Source organism: Stigmatopora nigra, chromosome 5 (genome assembly GCF_051989575.1).
Source record: "Stigmatopora nigra isolate UIUO_SnigA chromosome 5, RoL_Snig_1.1, whole genome shotgun sequence".
In the NCBI taxonomy this organism is placed as follows: domain Eukaryota; kingdom Metazoa; phylum Chordata; class Actinopteri; order Syngnathiformes; family Syngnathidae; genus Stigmatopora; species Stigmatopora nigra.
This window is the reverse complement of record NC_135512.1, coordinates 15,805,001-15,822,806: the sequence shown is the minus strand read 5'-3', so window position 1 is coordinate 15,822,806 and position 17,806 is coordinate 15,805,001. Positions and strand designations below refer to the sequence as shown.

The window sequence follows — 17,806 nt, the reverse complement described above, 5'->3', positions numbered from 1 at the left end:
TTGAGTCTTGCTGCACACAGTGTGAAAACACATCCCACATATTGCTGTGGAATTATTGGCGAAAAGCTGTCCTCTTTATGAGTTGGAATGAAAACTAAATCCACTGCGGCCCTTTGTTGAATACCTTGCTCTAGAGACCTTCAGTACAGAAAACCTATGATTCAGGATCAATGCATGATCCTTCTTTTTCAGGAGTGAGGAGCTATTTAAAGGAAGCCCTTGTCAACATCATCGCAGTTCACGCTGAGGTAAAACAGCCATTAAAACTTAGTGCGCAACATTTTTACAATGACATTTTTTCCCCTCTTCATTATCTCAATCTTAATCCCTATTTTATTGTCTGCCAGGTCTTCACGATTTCCAAAGACTTGGTTCCTTGCATATTATCCAAAATTCTTGCAACAGTCGCTGACGAAATGTGTCGCCTTTTGCAGTGCGTGTCGTCCTTTAGCAAAAATGGCACCATGCAGGTATCGGCATGACACGCTTATAGTGAGATACTGACTCATAAGTTCCTTCACATAGTCGATTGGGATTTTCCCTGTGCTACATTTTACCGCAAGCAGATACTGGTCCAATGGCTTTTTTGTATAACCTTTGCACTTTGATCCACTGTTTTCAGGCTCGACTTGAAGTTTGTGCATTGAAAGATGCTATAGCTGCCTACTTGAATCCTGAAAGCAAGTAAGTGCAGCACACACGCACACCCACCCACTAACTGCCACTGACAAGAACTCGTCTCAATTATATAAGTATCTGTGACTAACTCTAAATCTTAATAGTCATGTGAATCTCACATCAATCCCCACTTGTGTTCATTGGTGGTTTCATTTGAAATGAAAGAAATCTGGTTCTGCTGTCTGCGTTCACCCTGGAAGTGTAATGCCCTAATCATATTGTAAGAAGTAGAAAGTTTGTCACACTACCACACGAATAGAAATCACCTAACGGCGCATTGCAACCGGGTTGACAGTGGTGTGGAATTCAAAACAAGCTGTGAATATAGCAATGATTATGACCGGTAAGCTAACCTCCTTGCTAGGACAACCAAATGCACAACACGCATCTCCACCACAGGTGTGATCAGTTTGGGTCAGACAATGGCCACTTCCATCCAGTAGGACAACACTTGCCATCAAAGCCCATTTCATCTGCAATGCCATGGCAAAGATACACCAGTGCACGGGCCAAAGGCTCTTTTGATGGGTGTATCTTGACTTCCGCCAACCTGTACAGAAATACTTTGATATACAAGTACCCCGGCATACGAGCAATTTGAAATATGAGTAAAATTCCGAGCAAATATTTACCTTGAGATACCAAACCACTGTATGCTTAAATATGGAACAATTCGGCTGACATGATCGAGCTGTGATGATGTGATCTTTCAAGCGCCAGAATGGGTGCGATCAGTTACACTAACAACTTTTTTGCTATTAAAATATTCCCACTGGCAGGAGAGCAAAACGAATGTGCTGAGAGTCTCCAACTGTCTCGGTCACTGTTACACACACTCCACCTTGTTGTCTCTAGTTGTTGTTTCTACCTCCAGGAAATAGATGCAGACCTAAACGTAATGTTTCTATATGTTTATATAAATAAATGAGCAAATAACAATAGAAGACACAGATGAGGTTTAAACAGAGAAGCAGAAACAAATTCCCAATTCAAATCAAAAACACAATCGCAGCACCGGAATTGAACTCTGTCCTCAGGTAAACCAGAGGTCTCAAATGTCAGGCTTAGAACCATATACATTCAATAACTTCGGATCAGAGGTAGCACACGCAGAGTCGGCTTGATGAGATTTTCAAAGACTTCAGCTGAAGGAGGTGTCAGAATAGCTAGCTCTGGGAAATGAGTCCATCCCCCAGCGTGACCAGTTCGAATCCCTACCTACCTCCAACAGTTGAGCTGGTTTTATTAACAAAAGGTCATGTGACCTAGGTAGAAACTTAAGGCGGGAAGAAGTAGACAAAGAAATGGGAGTGTCGTGATAGATGACACCCCCTTAACTAAAAGGTGTCATGATGGAACTTTTCCACTAGGCTCTGCAAAATTCTATCCCAGTGACTGTAATACATTCTATACTCCACATCAAATAACTTTTGGGGTAATAAATAAATAAAAGTATCAATCAGTGCTTTCATTATCTGGCAGCCAGAAGGGATGAGCGAGGACCTGTGATCAAAACTGAAAGGTGAAACACAATATTCATAGATTTCTCCTGAAGAACTAAAATTCATAGGTTAATTTTTTTATACATTTTCTATGCATGATTATTTAGTACAAATGTGTTTCTTACTTTTATTAACAGATATTAACTTTCTCTGATTACAGTGACAGCTTTGAAATGGCTTTGGACGCCCTCCCCCAATTCTACAGCGCAATTGATAAAAAGTCTGTACCTACATATTTTTATAATACTGTGTTTTTATATTGTTCTTATACTTGATGACCTCTGTCTTTTGCTAGGTTAGTAGAAGAACTCTTGAATAAGTTCATGAGCAGCATGCAGCTCCAGCTTACCTGCTTCCAGCCCTTCTGTGTCCTGCCGGTCAAGTGATAATCCATTTAACAAGACTCTCTCCCTTATTATGTGTACAGTACACTACTTTACTCTGCCTTAGAGAATCAAGTTTATTAATTCATAGATATGCAAATGCCATCTGTTCACACATAGGATGACATAGATTATAATAGTGAAAATGAAAATCTTCTCGATTACCATTCACACAATGAGTAATGATTTAATAATGGCTCCATAGTGTGTATCAATTAGGAGAGGAGAGTTCACTGCTCATGTGTACAGCCCTAATTATTTCTGAAGTATACATTCGTGAGAAAACATTAATAACACTTTTAGTGATATTTGTGAAATTGTCTGATGAAAAATGGTTTGGATTATTTAATGTGTGACTGGTTTTCAGTATATTGCAATACATTACCTTCTACAATTTGTTATTAAAATGAATCACTGTCAGCCACTAATCTCTTGCAAACTGTCATTTAGCATCTATAAACTCTACAATGTGGGTGGAAAACCAATTTCAGAGTTACTGTAAAACAATATAGTTTTCAGGCTTTTGTGGCTTACATCAAAGATTTAACAATCTTATAACAACGGCAAAAGACTGAGGAAAATTAACAGCTACCAAACATAAAATCTTCCAGTAAAATTTATTTATCCGGGCTGATCTGTGATTGTTAGAGCTTTGAAGAAAAATCCTCCTATATTTTCACTAACCAAAACAAGGACACTTGTCCACGTGGGATTGTATACAATGACCTTAATTACTATGTCAGTTATGCCTGACAAAAATATACCAAAAAGACATCCCTTTGCCTCGAGGTTAAGGAATGTGACAGGAAAAATATATATATCAATTTTTCCTGACTTGAATTTCAAGACAAGGGTTTATTTTTCCACACAAAACACTTTTACACACTTCTTAAACACAAAAGGTTTATTGTTTGAAAAGCTGCCAAAATAGTGTTCTTATTGTTTCCCAGAAAAATAAACCTATTAGTACAATTAGGGGAAGCCCAGCTGATGAGTGGATAGCGCGTGGGCCTCACAGTCCTTGAGTACGATCCCAGGTCGGTCCTCACTGTGTGGAGTCTGCATGTTCTCCCGGGCTTTGTTAGGGTTTCTCCAGGTACTCTCGCCTCCTCCCACATCTTAAAAACATGTAGGGTAGGCTGATTGAACACACCCCCAGGTATCAGTGAAAGGTTGTCCGTTTCCCCGTTCCCTACGATTGGCTGGCCACCGATTCAGGGTGTCCCCGCCTGGTACCTCTAGCTAGCTGGGATAGGCTCCAGCACCCTCCATAAAACTTGTGAAGATAAATAGTTGAGAAAATGAATTAATATTACAATTAAAATTCGTCCTCGTAAGGGTTGTCATAGCCCAGGGGTGGCCAACCCGCGGCTCGCGAGCCGCATGCGGCTCTTTGCCCGGTTTCATGCGGCTCTTACGTCCATATCAAAGTTTGTATTTGTGTTTTATTTTTTTTTGCGTGTGCGCTTCGCTTGAGTTCAATACGGTATTTTCGTCCAATGCGCATGTGCTTGGGATGAAAATACCTCAAAGTTTCCCAGTAGGAGCAAGGTCATTTGAGTAGTAAACGTTTTTAACAGAGTGGGAGAGCTCCCGTGAACCAGAAGCGACAATGAACGGCGTCGCGCACACAAAAAGTATCCCAAAGATCGAGCGTCGGCTGAAAAAGCCACACCCCCTGCGAGGCAGACCAAGGCGAGAGTGCTCAGCCGGGAGCAGCCAATAGGAGAGCGAGGTGTACACCCACGTGGTGGGCGCGCTAGTTCGCCCACCACGTGGGTGTACACCTCGCTCTCCTATTGGCTGCTCCCGGCTGAGCACTCTCGCCTTGGTCTGCCTCGCATGAACATTGTGTGTGCACTGTCTCACACAGACAAACTCTCAGTTCAACCAAGTCCACAAACAAAAATATAATAATTTACAATAGCGTTTTTCTTTTTCTATGCATGTTACTTAGTGGGACTTCTGTCATAAAATCAGCGCCTATTTTTGCGCAACATTCGCTCCTTGTGAGCTGTCATTTATTATGAATGGCTTTTAACTAGCGAAAAGCCATTCATAATAAATGACAGCTCACAAGGAGCGAATGTTGCGCAAAAATAGGCGCTGATTTTATGACAGAAGTCCCACTAAGTAACATGCATAGAAAAAGAAAAACGCTATTGTAAATTATTATATTTTTGTTTGTGGACTTGGTTGAACTGAGAGTTTGTCTGTGTGAGACAGTGCACACACAATGTTCATTGTTGATAATGACTGGCCTGTGCTGTTAGTACTGTAGGAGTCAATTTATGTCATTACTATGCTGGTGTGTGACATTTACAATAAATCTGTGTGATGTGGCTCTTTGCGGTAACACAGTAAAAAATGTGGCTCTTTGCGGTAACACGGTAAAAAATGTGGCTCTTGGTCTCTGACTGGTTGGCCACCCCTGTCATAGCCTATGCCAGCTGATTTCGAGCGAAAGGCAGACTACACTCTAAACTGGTGGCAAGCCAGCCATAGGGCAAACAGAGAGACAGATGTCTATTTGCATTCACAATCATCCAGCCACCAGTGGGAATTGAGCCCGTACCTGTCCGCTCTGAAGTCAGGCAAGTGAACCTCTACACCAGAGGTCGCAAACTTGTGCCTCTCTGCTTCTTATTCAATTTTGTATATACTTTGGCTGAGTAATCCTCATTGAAGCAAGACAAATGGTTGGATGAATCAAGTGACCATCTGGCCAGAGATTACTCCCATTGAGGGGCTAGATGGACGATGTCATCAGCCTCCTTCAAACAGCAGCATACACATCTCAAATGCTGAAGCCTTTCCTAAACAGGCCTCTTTGGAAGGAATGCACTGCAACTGCCACTGCCATCTATCAGTCTGGCCTACAGGCAAGAGAAGTCTAGGCTGGTTTTCGAGCAAAAAGAGTCCACTGAGCAGTCAGTAAGGAACGCCAAAATCAAAGTTCCATCTGGTCGGAGGTGGAACGTCCAGGCCGAGGTTGATCAAGCCATTATACTGCAGCATCAGAGATCGTGGACAAAGTCCAGGCAGAAAGAGCACAACTAGGATGGGGAGAAGCACCACAATTCTTGTCGAGCGCAAACCACAAGGAGAGGAAGGAGATGGTGGTGGCGGAGGTTACAAGGATGGGGGGGGGGGGGGGGGAATCACTACAAGATGAAGGCTGTGTCACAGGAAGAGGACCATCATGAAACAACTCACTAATGGCCAAGGAGGCTGGACAACCTGGGAGGGAGTTGTCAACAGAAAAATCAGTTGGTCCGTCCTGTGGAACATCCCGCAGGCAAGGATCAGCTTCTTAATTCGTGGAACCTAGGACTCGCTTCCCTGTCCTCGTAACCCCAACCAATGGTTCAGGAATGAGGTATGCTGTCCACTTTGCAACACTCCCAACGCTAGCCTCCAGCACATCTTGTCAGGCTGAAAGACTGTACGTTCTCAGGGGCGCTACAGATGGCGGCATGACCAGGTCTTAGGGAAACTAGCTGAAGTGCTGGAGGGATGCCGACAGAACAGTAAAAAATCTCGTCCAGCAGAGATCCATGCCAACTTCATCACGGGGGGAAAGGGGGGAAAAGAGACAGACACTAAGGCCCTTTTCCCATGGTCAGGGGTGAGACATGAGGGTTGACCTCAAAAGGAAGCTCCAATTCCCCACAGAGATCATCACCACATCACTACGGCCAGACATTGTGGTATGGTCCTCCAAGGCAAGAGCAGTGCACTTCATAGAACTAACAGTACTATCAGAGGAGGGGATTAATGCCATCTTCGAGCGCAAGGCCAAATACTTGGGGCTGGCAGCTGAGTGCCAGGAAATTGTCTGGAAGTGCACCATCTACCCAGTCGAGGTTGGCTGCCGAGGCTAAGTGGGCTGTCAACAACACACCTCCTGAGGGAGGAAGGGGTGACTGGAGGCAACCTGAGGAAGGGCATTAGGAGACGTAGAGGAGGCAGAGGAGAACAGATTTTGGCTTTGGCTAAGGAGCAAGGACAGGGCTGGAGAAACAGCAGCTAACCCCAACAGCGGCCTCAAGGGTTGACAGGGACATGTCTCTATCACTGCTCTGCCACCAGGAGATAATCCAGGATTAAAGGAGCGAAACATCAATGAACGTTGGTTCCTGGTTTATGACCCTGCACGCTGACCCGAGGGCACTGGAGGAGGTGCGAAAGGCAGTAAAGCCAAGCAGGAAAAACACCTACCTGTACATCAACTTCCTCTGCTATTCGGGATCAAAATGAAATTTAGTAGGCACTATATGCTAGGGATGTTAACGAAGCAATATCTGGAGTCGATTCTTTGATTTTGATATGAAGTCTGATTAATGCACTAAAACAGAAATTGAACAAGGACGATATTGTGTTAATGTACTCGCAAACTCAATTTCAGTACTCAGGAATATATACTGGATTAGCCTGTTGAATTAAACGTAAACACTCATCTCTTCATTATTAACAGCAGTTGGTATCAACATTTGATTTTGCTGTCTTTTATGTCAAATGCATAGAAGAGCAATGGACTGACGATGTTTATATTAACATGTTGTGCATGTGAGAGATAGTTGATTTTCATAACTGACGATGCAAATCTACTTGTTCAGCTCTACATTGACTCATAGCGGGAAAATTGTTAATGAGAAGACGAGCAATGGAAAACATTCAATGATGTTGCTTCCTGGTGCTATAGGTAAAGTCTAACGGCATTAAATTTTAGTTCTGTGGATGTACTAAGTCTACACACAACTTTTCTAATAGATTGTCATTGTAAAGTAAATAAGGCTTAATTAGTAATTTATAATAAACTAAAAACAAATCTCAAAGTCCAATATGCAGATTTGCTTTACTGTCACCTTGTTTCAGTAGAGTGGATTCCAGTAATATGTGTATATCAAGACAAAACCAGGAGTAATGTATGGGAAACTGACAAATGATTGATTTGTTCCACAAAAAAAAACAAAGAGTCAACGCTGATGAACCAAGCAGCTGAACTGGACATGTAATATAATAAAATAAAACAAAAAAACTAAATTCTATATTTCGTTTTTCCTCCACAACAGGAAACCCCAAAACAGATTTTTAATCCCATCTTAAGTCTTTGAACAAGCAGCTTTTTATTGTGATAGGTTGGGATACACGTGGTTATGGACAATCACGCCCTCCTGACAGACTTTCCCCTCAACTTTTTTGAAAGGGATGCAGGGGGTATTGTGGATTTAAGGAGGGTTAGTTGCAAAAGTACATATTTTATTTGCAAGTTGAAAGATTGTTTCACTTGCCTACCTGTTTATAGCAGGCCATTTCTGATCACGTAGGAGAGGATTTCCCAGTGGTATGCCGTCAGAGACTTCAGGGAGTTCTCTGCTGGCCTAAGAAATATCTGAATCACAGACTGGTGTTAATTATATTTTGTCCAAGAATACTTATTATATAATTCCAAATTATGTATCTGCTTCCTCTCATTGTCTTACCCTTTTGTTGCTCTGCTTCCCGATTGATAGATCTGAAATACAACTTCAGGAGGAGGTTAGGAAAGAGTGAGATCAATTTAATAGGAAATAGGTTTATTACCAAACTGCAAGGTGGAGAGAGAGCCCTAACAGTGGAGAACCGTTCAGCGTGATGTCCTTTGCAACTCTCTCTCTAATGAACAATGGGTCCGTCTTTATATAGGAATACATGGTATAGTATGGGTTCTATGACAACGACCAAACTTTGTCAACTTTTACTGTAATGACTGAAAATCTCCCGTGCGTGTCTCAACCTATCTTCACCGAGGCATTAATAGTCGAACACCGATACATTCTTTAACATATTACTCTTGCTATTTGGCTGAAGGCATCAATAATCGAAGACTGATAAACATCCAATCAAAATTAGTTTTACATCATACATGCAATCATTTATAACTTAAACACTTTAGCATGTCACCCTCTATTATTAATAACTCACACACATTAGCCTGTCACAGTGACACCAAAGCCTTCCCGCAGGGGTACAGATACGCCACCGCTCAGACAAACTATGATCGGCTATTGATAGAGTAGGCGGGCCAAAGTCAGAGTGAACGAGCCAGAGCTCGCAAACAATGGCTGACGGAGTAAAACGAATGAATTTGGTTATAGTTTTGCTGACAAAGCCATGTTCCAGACGGACTTTTGCAGACAAAAATGGGCATCATTAAGAAAGGACGGTCAACGCCGAAGCTAGCAAGCCTGTTACAACTGGGAATATCTACGAGGCCACCGAACACAGCGCGGGTGCTCCAAGCGCTAGAAGAGGTCAAGCGCAAGATGCTTGCACGCACAACCACCAACTACGTGACAGGATTATGGACAATATTAATTGCCAGATGCGGACCAGATTTCAAGAACACGAAAGAGTGATGTTTCTCTCCCTCTTTGACCTGCAGAAGTTTCGGGAATACCAGAAAACTTTCCCACGTGCAGCCTTCTTCAGCTGAACGCAGAGCCACGGAGCACATTTTAATCTGCCTCGGCTAAGAACAGAACTGATTGTAATGTATGCCATGGATGATTTTGCCCGAAAATCTCCCACTGATCTACTTGACTTCCTTCAGCAGAAAAATCAAAACTGGTCTACTTGACTTCTTTCAGCAGAAAAATCTGAGCGAGAGCATGGGGCGGCTGTACACATTAGTTTGTTTGGCAGTGACTATCCAGCGCTTCTGTTAAACGGACATTTTCAGCCCTAAATAGAATAAAAACATGCCAGAAATACAACAGGACAGACTCAACCTTCAGCATTGGCTTTGATGGCGATAGAAAATAACTTCTTGGTGGACCTGAAAAGCACGGGTAATCTGTTCGACAGGTATTGAAATATTTTTGAGGATGTATTTTGTGTATAAATACAAATATTTTTTGGTGAGTAAAATATGTCTATTTTCCTAAATAATATTTACATTTTTGAGGTTATTCTGATTCTTTTTTTGTGTTGCAGTTGCAGCTGCAGTAAAGGTTTTATAGATATAAAAATACTTATTGAAAGATGGATTGATTCACACAGTACTACTGAAGGCCTTGTTGTGAAATGCATGGCCCGCCACTGGTATCTCCACATAACATCTGTCTCCATCTGATTCGTCTTTGGCAAGTTCTCTCTGCTGGAGTGGAGTGATGGTGGGATTACTGCCCTTATTGCTGCTGCAAAGAACCCCAACTTAATCATCAATATAGTAGTATGGGGATCCAAAGCGTTTGTATCTTATTAAGACCTTGACATTTATAATTGTAAATGCCCTAATAGTTGACTTTTAAATTCCTGTCACCAAACGGACCAAGCATGTTTTGTGACATTTTCTTTTGTGTTTGCATGTAACTCTATGGATGATAAAGCGGTCTCTAGTGTGTCCAAATGGAGCGCAAGAAAGAGGGCCCCAATAGAAGAGGTATATGGGGAGCCTCGGTGAATGGGATTGCAGTTTGCCGATAGACCTAAAAGTAGGCAATCATAAATATTTTCATTAGTTATTCCAGAATTTCTTAGTTTAGATTTTGAAACACTAACTGTCCATAATTTAATTTCTGATGATTTATGGCATTACGTCATATTATGCATATTCCTAGTCTGGATAGATTCAGCACACACATTTTATTCTGTCTTCCTCCTCAAACATATCCAGGGATCATGGTGAGACCATTTAACAATATCGGAAAAGTATTACCTACCAATTACAGTACCTACATTGTAATACAATTCCAAATTAGATTGCATCATATGCCAAAGGTAAAACACAATCAGTCAACATTCAACAAACCTTTGGAAGAATTTCCGGAAGTGGAACAGAATAATAAACCCGGAGAGCCCAAGAATGGAAAAGTTCCTAGATCAGCAAAATGTGGTTCATTTGTTCAATATTCAATTCATGACATTCAGTAGAATATTGCCGATGCGTTTCAATGGTGGGTATAGTATGTATGCATGTAGAATCATGCCCAAAAAAAAGTGAAAAGGTGAAAAAAAAATGTGGTTTGCAAACAAAAACTACTATTCAAATAAAGAATCCATAATGTTGCAAATACAAAATAGTATGCATCAAACTAAAGGGGCTTAGGAATTTAATTGTACACTGTCAAGTCCTGTGATGATGCCATAAATTCCCTTTCATATCAGTAGATGGTGGTGTTCTCTATTTTAAGGCCTGCAGGACAATCACGTCAAAACAGGAAGCGTACTCCAGTATGCCCTCTGGACCTGTGGAGTACAGTGTGTGGGGGGAGCTGCTCTCCCTGTCCAACTCTACTCAGTGGTACCTTCTGTCATTCTCTTGCATTAGTTTCTGGGCTATTAGGGCTTGTGGCGTGGCAGGGTTGCTCTCCATCTGAGGTGGGGTTCTCTCCGGCCAAGGGACCTGGGGGGATTTTGCTGCAATAAACAAGTTGTTGGTGCCAGGATAAGCAATCAGATAGCAAATAGTCATACCTCTACTTACAAATGCCTCTAGGTACAACATTTTCGGGTTACAAACCCTTTTGCCTCAAGATACAGAACCAATGAAAGGAAACTGACAGGCAATTTGTAATTATTTAATAAGTATTCATGGGCAAAATATAATTTACATCAGTCTGTGATTCAGATATTTCTTAGGCCAGCAGAGAAGGCCCCGACGGCACACCACTGGTAGAATCTCATGCCCTCAGGACAAGATCTGTCCAATGGATCCATACATGTCCAAAGATTCTTGTGGAAGACCCATTTGTCTACAAATGAGATGGTGCTCGGATGTATGGTTGACATACTGGCCACATTTCATTAAAAACATTTACAGCTGCAAAAATGCTGATGCTTATTTTTGAATGAACAGAGGTGTCCTTGTTAAGGACAATGTAAATATCACTGATCCTTGCAGTCACCGTACATTTTCTTTACTTAATTTTAGGACAAATTATGAATAGTAAATGAAAATTATTCTGCACATGGTCCTATACAAAGGCAGTCTCTTATCGATTGCCTCCATATTTTGCAGTCCAGTCTATCCGTCCATGTACTGGTGGGATGTTTGTGTTTCTGGTAAAGTTGTTCATCGTTGAGACGTTGGCACTTGACAAAGAACAAAGAATTTGAGAAGCTCTGAAGTCGTCATGATCCATCAGGTTATCTGGAGATCAGCAAAGTTATTAAAACTATCACAGAGAAAACCTTGTTTCAATTGGTTGTTTTTACCTTTATTTGAGATCATTGTATTCTTGGACAGTTTGATTTTTGAATCAATCCTGGGATCAGCTGGGGATGATAAATCAACTAAGAACAGAAAGAAACACGGTCATGTGTGTGTGTAGTTTAACACTCCAAACAACATTATTCTAATTTATAAAATAATTGACACATGCTTATGTCATTTACCAGCACAAGGGCCTCCTATCAGTGCCAGCGGAGTCATCTGTTTAGTATCTTTTGTTTCTGACTTCTCAAGAAATGAAATATTTGTCTTGGGTATGAACGACTCTGGACAAAGGAAGTGATATAAAAATGTCGAATACACCAAAATATTTTTAGAAGGCCCAGAAAAATTGTGCACATTTTTTGTGAGTTCTTCCCATGCTGACCTTTGATGACGGGGCGCACCAGTTCCTGTCCTTGAGCAAGGCCCAAGATGTCCCACAAGCTTCTGCTCACTGCTTGATTCCCCGTAGAAGATATTCTTTTTGGATCTATGCCTGAAAGGCACAAAAAAGGTTAGGGTGCAAATATTCTGAACAAAAATATAAAAACAACACTTGGTTTGTTTTCATTTTTTGTGAAATTGTATCCCATGCACAATGGGATATTTTCTTCAAATACTCTTCACAAATCTGTTTCAATATTTTCATGAGGATTGCTCCTTTGATGAGATAATCAATTCCATGTTACTGGTGTGGCATATCAAAATGATGACTAGGCAGCATGATGATGATGGATTATGTCCGTCATGACAGATTTGTCAACGATGTCTTGGAGAAATGGTTATTTTGCCTACGGAGAATGGGAGCGATAACAAAAGTATGCAAATTTTGTTCATTTCTTGTGTTAAATCAATGTTTTATTGAGGTTACCAGGGCAGATGTAACAATACAATGGTTTTCAAATCACATTTCCTTATCAAAACAAAACAAATGTGAACTTTTATTTTAATAAAATAATTGATTTAAAAAATGCAAACTCCCATTAACCACTATTTTTAAATCAAATTACAATAAACATTCACTATACAGTGATACCTCGACTTTCAAATGCTCCTACTAACAAAATTATTTTAAAAAATATCATTACAAAACATCAAAAGAGGTATGGCATGTATAATTTACACTGATATGCTAATGGACTTGCCATAGACTCGCTTTCTGCAGCCAAGTGATGCTCACTATGCACTGCTTTCAGCAAAACCCATGCCAATTAGCCCACTTTAGAATCACAGTACTATTAATAACCCATCTGCCCTTGCGCAGGCAAATGCACCACGAGGAGAATCACGTGGCCACATGGCACCAACGAAAGACCTCAAATAGACCTTCTTGAGAAGGCTGAGGAGTGTGATTCCCCTATTATTGCAACACATCCTCCATTTTTATGAAGGGGAACCACCACCCTCTGCCAATCCAGAGGCACTGTCCCCGATGTCCATGCAATGTTGCAGAGGCACTGTCCCCGATGTCCATGCAATGTTGCAGAGGCACTGTCCCCGATGTCCATGCAATGTTGCAGAGGCACTGTCCCCGATGTCCATGCAATGTTGCAGAGGCGTGTAAGCCAAAATAACCCCCACAACATCCAGAGCCTTTCGGAACTGCAGGAAGATCTCAGCCACCCCCGGGGTCTTTCCACTGAGGAGCTTTTTAACCACCTCTGTGACTTCAACCCCAGAGATAGATTTCCTAGGCTTTTCTTCCTCACTATAAGGCATGTCGTGGAGTTGAGGAGGTCTTCAAAGTATTCAACTCACCGATTCACAACATCCCGAGTCGAGGTCAGCAGCGCCCCATCCCCAATATGGGTCTCTTCTATATTTCATTAAAAATACATATTTTATTTTTCAGGGGTTTTTAGTGGGTAGTATTAAAGATTGTCGGACGGATTATTGTATTTTCAAACCTATGGGGCTCACTGCCTTGCAGGAGGGCGCTGTCTCAGTTGCTTGTTAAATTTCTGTGTTTTGCCTATAGACAACGTTATCGGGCTCAATGGACGCAACATTATGGTAGTGCTAGCATGACATACCGTAGGATCCAGGCTAGCGTATGTTTCATGCTAGCATAACCGTAATGTTGCATCATTAAAATAGGCAGCAGAAGCAAAACTACATTTGATTGTGCTTTAGTAGAGTAATGGATAATTATGTTACTATAAGTGAAAGCATTAAAACAAACAAATCCATCAAAGTCAGAGTTGTCGCTGAGGGCTTCTTGCTACTGTCACAATGACATTTCCCGAATATGGGATGAATAAAGTTACCCAATCCAATCGAAGACTCGAGGACACTTTGATAACAAGCACACTTAACAGCATAACTTTCTTGGGCTTGTAGCTGCATTAAGCACACTACGTGTTAGTAATCCGTGACCGACAAAGGGAAAACAAATCAGTGTCACCGCCAGAGTGATTGTGATGATACTCTGCTAAAAACTCAGATTCAGAGCTCATTTGTTCTCATATTTTGCCAATGTTTTTCAATACTTATTTTTTAAACAGATTTCATGTCTAAAAAAATCCTCAAAAATAATTTTACAGAAGCCTTAACAGGTGCCAGTACACAATTTTTGTTTACAAAGATTAAAAATCTGTTTCTAACCTTTTTTGAGCAAAAATATTTTTTTCCTAAAATTAGGGAGCTGGAGGACCTTATATAGTCTCCATTCTAACCTGGTAAGTATCTGGACTGCCGTAGGTAGTGCTGCTTGGGGGACAAGATAGTGGAATCTTTTTTGTCCAGTCCATTGCTGTGTGCCAGTTTTGATGGTGTTGGAGTCTTCGACATTGGCGAACTAGAAAAAAAAATCCATTATGAAAAGAAATAATTATAATACAGCTCACTGAATACTTACTGACTTCTAGACCCATCAAGGGCTTTATCCCTCAAAGAATTGATGGTTGGTTTTTTGGAGATGGAAACTCCAATATCTGAATCATTGGTAGATTCCCAGCTGTCTATTGATTTAATAGATGTTTGGCCCCATCTTCTTCTTTCAGCTCTCAGTTTGACAACACTGTTCCCCACTCCTATTTTTGTTGACTTGCATTTAACAAAAAACAAATATATGCCTTTATAGACACCATTTTGCACCTGCGTGTGCATCTGAGTGATACATACATCTGTTGGCTGCTTGATTTTAACCAAGCTAAGAGGTTCCTCCTGTTCGTCTGACGTCAAGCTGGGACAAGCCTGTTGTTGCTGCGTGTCTGGCTGCTGAGGGAGTTGGATGGGATGAGGGGGTTGGTTGAGAGCTTGGCTGTTCGTATGTGCTTCCCCTTGATTTTTTTTGGGCTCCTCCACCAACTTGTTTGTTTTACACAATGGTTTTCCTTCCATAATTACTTTGACATCCTCTGAATGGAACTTGTGCTGCTTTGAGAACTTGAGAGGGATACCCAGTGACTGACCCACATAAAAGTAGGGATGCCGCAGTGCCTGGAATATTACAAAAATAGAGGCCTGATTAAGGAAGTCAAATTGTTTACCTGCTTTACAGTGGTGTGAAGGGAATCATCCCTTGTCAAATGGCATTTTAAATGTGCTCATAAAGTACACTGGCATCTCTAGAAACCTACTCCCCATTTCAAGTTCAATACTGTGGAACCTCTGGGATCGAAGGCTCCTGCAGTTTCAAAATTTTCTATTCAAAGAAAGTTTTGAAACATATACAGTAGTGGTCAAAAGTTTACATACACTTGTGAAGAACATGATATCATGGCTCTCTTGAGTTTCCAGTTATTTTTACAACTCAGGTTTTTCTGTGATAGCGTCATTGGAAAAGATACTTCTTACTCAGAAAAACATTTGTGAAGTTTGGTTGTTTTATGACTTTATTATGGGTGAACAGGAAAAAAAGTGATCAAAACTTCAATTAGGCGCGTTTGGTAGCCATCCACAAGCTTCTGGCAAGTTTCTGGTTGAATCTTTGACAACTTCTCTTGACAGAATTGGTGCAGTTCAGTTAAATTTGATGGCTTTCTGGCATGGACTTGTTTCTTCAGCATTATCCACAAGTTCTCAATGGGGTTTAGTCAGGACATTGGGAAGGCCATTCGAAAACCTTAATTTAAGCCTAATTTAGCCATTCCATAACCACTTTTGATGTGTTTGGGGTGATTGTCCTGTTTAGGTTATCTTCAAAAATTTGAAGGTAATCCTCCTTCCACATTATATAATTTACTCTTTGTAAAGCACCAGTTAAATTGGCAGCAAAACAGCCCGACAGCATTATACTACCACCTCCGTGCTTGACGGTAGGCATGGTGTACTTGAGGTTGAAGGCCTCACCTTTTTTCCTCCAAACATATTGCTGGGCATTTCGGCCAAACAGCTCGATTTGTTTCGTCTGACCACAGAACTTTACTCCAGATGGTCACATCTTTGTCCTTGTGATCAGCAGCAAACTACAGTCAAGCCTTAAGGTCCCGCTTTTGGAGCAAGGGCTTTCTTGCATGGCATTTGGAGTCCATGGAGATGCAAAACACGCTAGACTGTGGACGCTGACACCTGTGTTGCAGCTTCTAATTCTTAGCAGATCTGCTTTTTGGTGAGTCTTGGTTGAATCTTCACCCCCCTGACCAATTTTCCCTCAGCAGCAGGTGATAGCCTGTGTTTTCTTCCTGATCGTGGCAGTGACAAAACAGTGCCATATACTTTATACTTACAAACAATTGTTTACATTGTTGCTCTTGGGACCTGCAGCTGCTTTGAAATGGCTCCAAGTGACTTTCCTGACTTGTTGAAGTCAAGGATTCATTTTTTCAGACCCATGCTGAGCTCCTTTGACTTTCCCATAGTAGCTTTTGTGGGTGTTTGCATTCAATAAGCCCTATTTAACTGGCCTCAGAGAAGTCCCCAGCTGTAGTCACTCATAATCAATCACAGGAAGTTAAGAGACCATGCTATGAAGCTCATTTCATGACACAACTTTGTTAGTCACCAAAATTGCTAATTTGTGTCATTGTGTCATTTGTGATTTGGTCACTTTTTCTGTTAACCCATAATAAAGTCATAAAAGAATCAAACTTCATGAATTCAGAGAAAAATCAGAGTTGTAGAAATAACTGGAAACTCAAAAGAGTAATAACATTATGTTCTTCACAAGTGTATGTAAACTTTTTACCACAACTGTATACAGTGTTGCCTCACTACTTTGCGGTTCAGCTACTGCGGACTCAGAGCTTCGTGGATTTTTTTGGGAAAAAAAAATACAAATATTACATTGAAACAACATATTTTAGTTATTTTTTTGTTATAACATGAATTTCACTCTCTCTACCCGTATTCTATATGGTGTACTGTATACAGGGGTGTACATTTTTTTTTAATTTAAAAGAAAATAATATATATATATATATATATATATATATATATATATATATATATATATATATATATATATATATATATATATATATATATATATATATAGATATAGATATAGATATAGATATAGATATAGATATAGATATAGATATAGATATAGATATAGATATAGATATAGATATAGATATAGATATAGATATAGATATAGATATAGATATATAGATATATAGATATATAGATATAGATATAGATATATAGATATATAGATATAGATATAGATATAGATATAGATATAGATATAGATATATATATATATATATATATATATATATATATATATATATATATATATATATATATATATATATATATATATATATATATATATATATATATATATATATATATTTGAGAAAATATTATAGAGAATTATAATTAAAATTAAAAAAATATATAGAGAAAACAGGTCCACTGAGGATGCTATCGTCGTGGCTCTACACACAGCACTGAGCCACCTGGAGCACCAGGGGAACTATGTGAGGATGCTTTTCATTGACTATAGCTCACCCTTTAACACCATTAAGCCGGACATTCTGAAGGACAAACTCTACCACCTTGGACTATCCTCTTCAATCTGCTGCTGAATAAAGAACTTCATGACTGGCCGACCACAAACTGTCAGAATGGGTCTATACCTCTCTTCCTCCATTACA

The 17,806-nt window shown here is 40.3% G+C and overlaps 3 protein-coding genes across 8 annotated transcripts in view; 2 read left to right on the top strand and 1 right to left on the bottom strand.

Annotated features, from left to right (window-relative positions):
• Positions 1 to 2,991, top strand: part of exoc2 (exocyst complex component 2) — a 35,747-nt gene extending 32,756 nt beyond the window's left edge. For all 3 annotated transcript variants that reach the window (XM_077717346.1, XM_077717344.1, XM_077717345.1), the window contains 5 exons: positions 193 to 248; positions 348 to 470; positions 623 to 684; positions 2,341 to 2,400; positions 2,476 to 2,991. In XM_077717346.1, coding sequence (XP_077573472.1) covers positions 193 to 248; positions 348 to 470; positions 623 to 684; positions 2,341 to 2,400; positions 2,476 to 2,566 — 392 coding nt within the window. In that variant the 3' untranslated portion in view covers positions 2,567 to 2,991. The remainder of the gene's footprint in view (positions 1 to 192; positions 249 to 347; positions 471 to 622; positions 685 to 2,340; positions 2,401 to 2,475) is intronic.
• Positions 2,992 to 7,162: 4,171 nt separating this feature from the next.
• bphl (biphenyl hydrolase like) lies at positions 7,163 to 10,010 on the top strand. The gene is given in 5 exon segments (XM_077717925.1): positions 7,163 to 7,268; positions 7,639 to 7,744; positions 7,746 to 7,807; positions 9,682 to 9,831; positions 9,937 to 10,010. Coding segments are annotated over 5 exon segments (498 nt in total).
• A 1,101-nt stretch (positions 10,011 to 11,111) lies between these two features.
• LOC144196272 (serine/threonine-protein kinase MAK-like) overlaps positions 11,112 to 17,806 on the bottom strand; it is a 23,438-nt gene continuing 16,743 nt past the window's right edge. For all 4 annotated transcript variants that reach the window (XM_077716254.1, XM_077716253.1, XM_077716252.1 and 1 more), the window contains 7 exons: positions 14,886 to 15,203; positions 14,620 to 14,807; positions 14,438 to 14,559; positions 12,148 to 12,258; positions 11,945 to 12,046; positions 11,765 to 11,842; positions 11,112 to 11,699 (listed from right to left, as the gene is read on the bottom strand). In XM_077716254.1, coding sequence (XP_077572380.1) covers positions 11,542 to 11,699; positions 11,765 to 11,842; positions 11,945 to 12,046; positions 12,148 to 12,258; positions 14,438 to 14,559; positions 14,620 to 14,807; positions 14,886 to 15,203 — 1,077 coding nt within the window. In that variant the 3' untranslated portion in view covers positions 11,112 to 11,541. The remainder of the gene's footprint in view (positions 11,700 to 11,764; positions 11,843 to 11,944; positions 12,047 to 12,147; positions 12,259 to 14,437; positions 14,560 to 14,619; positions 14,808 to 14,885; positions 15,204 to 17,806) is intronic.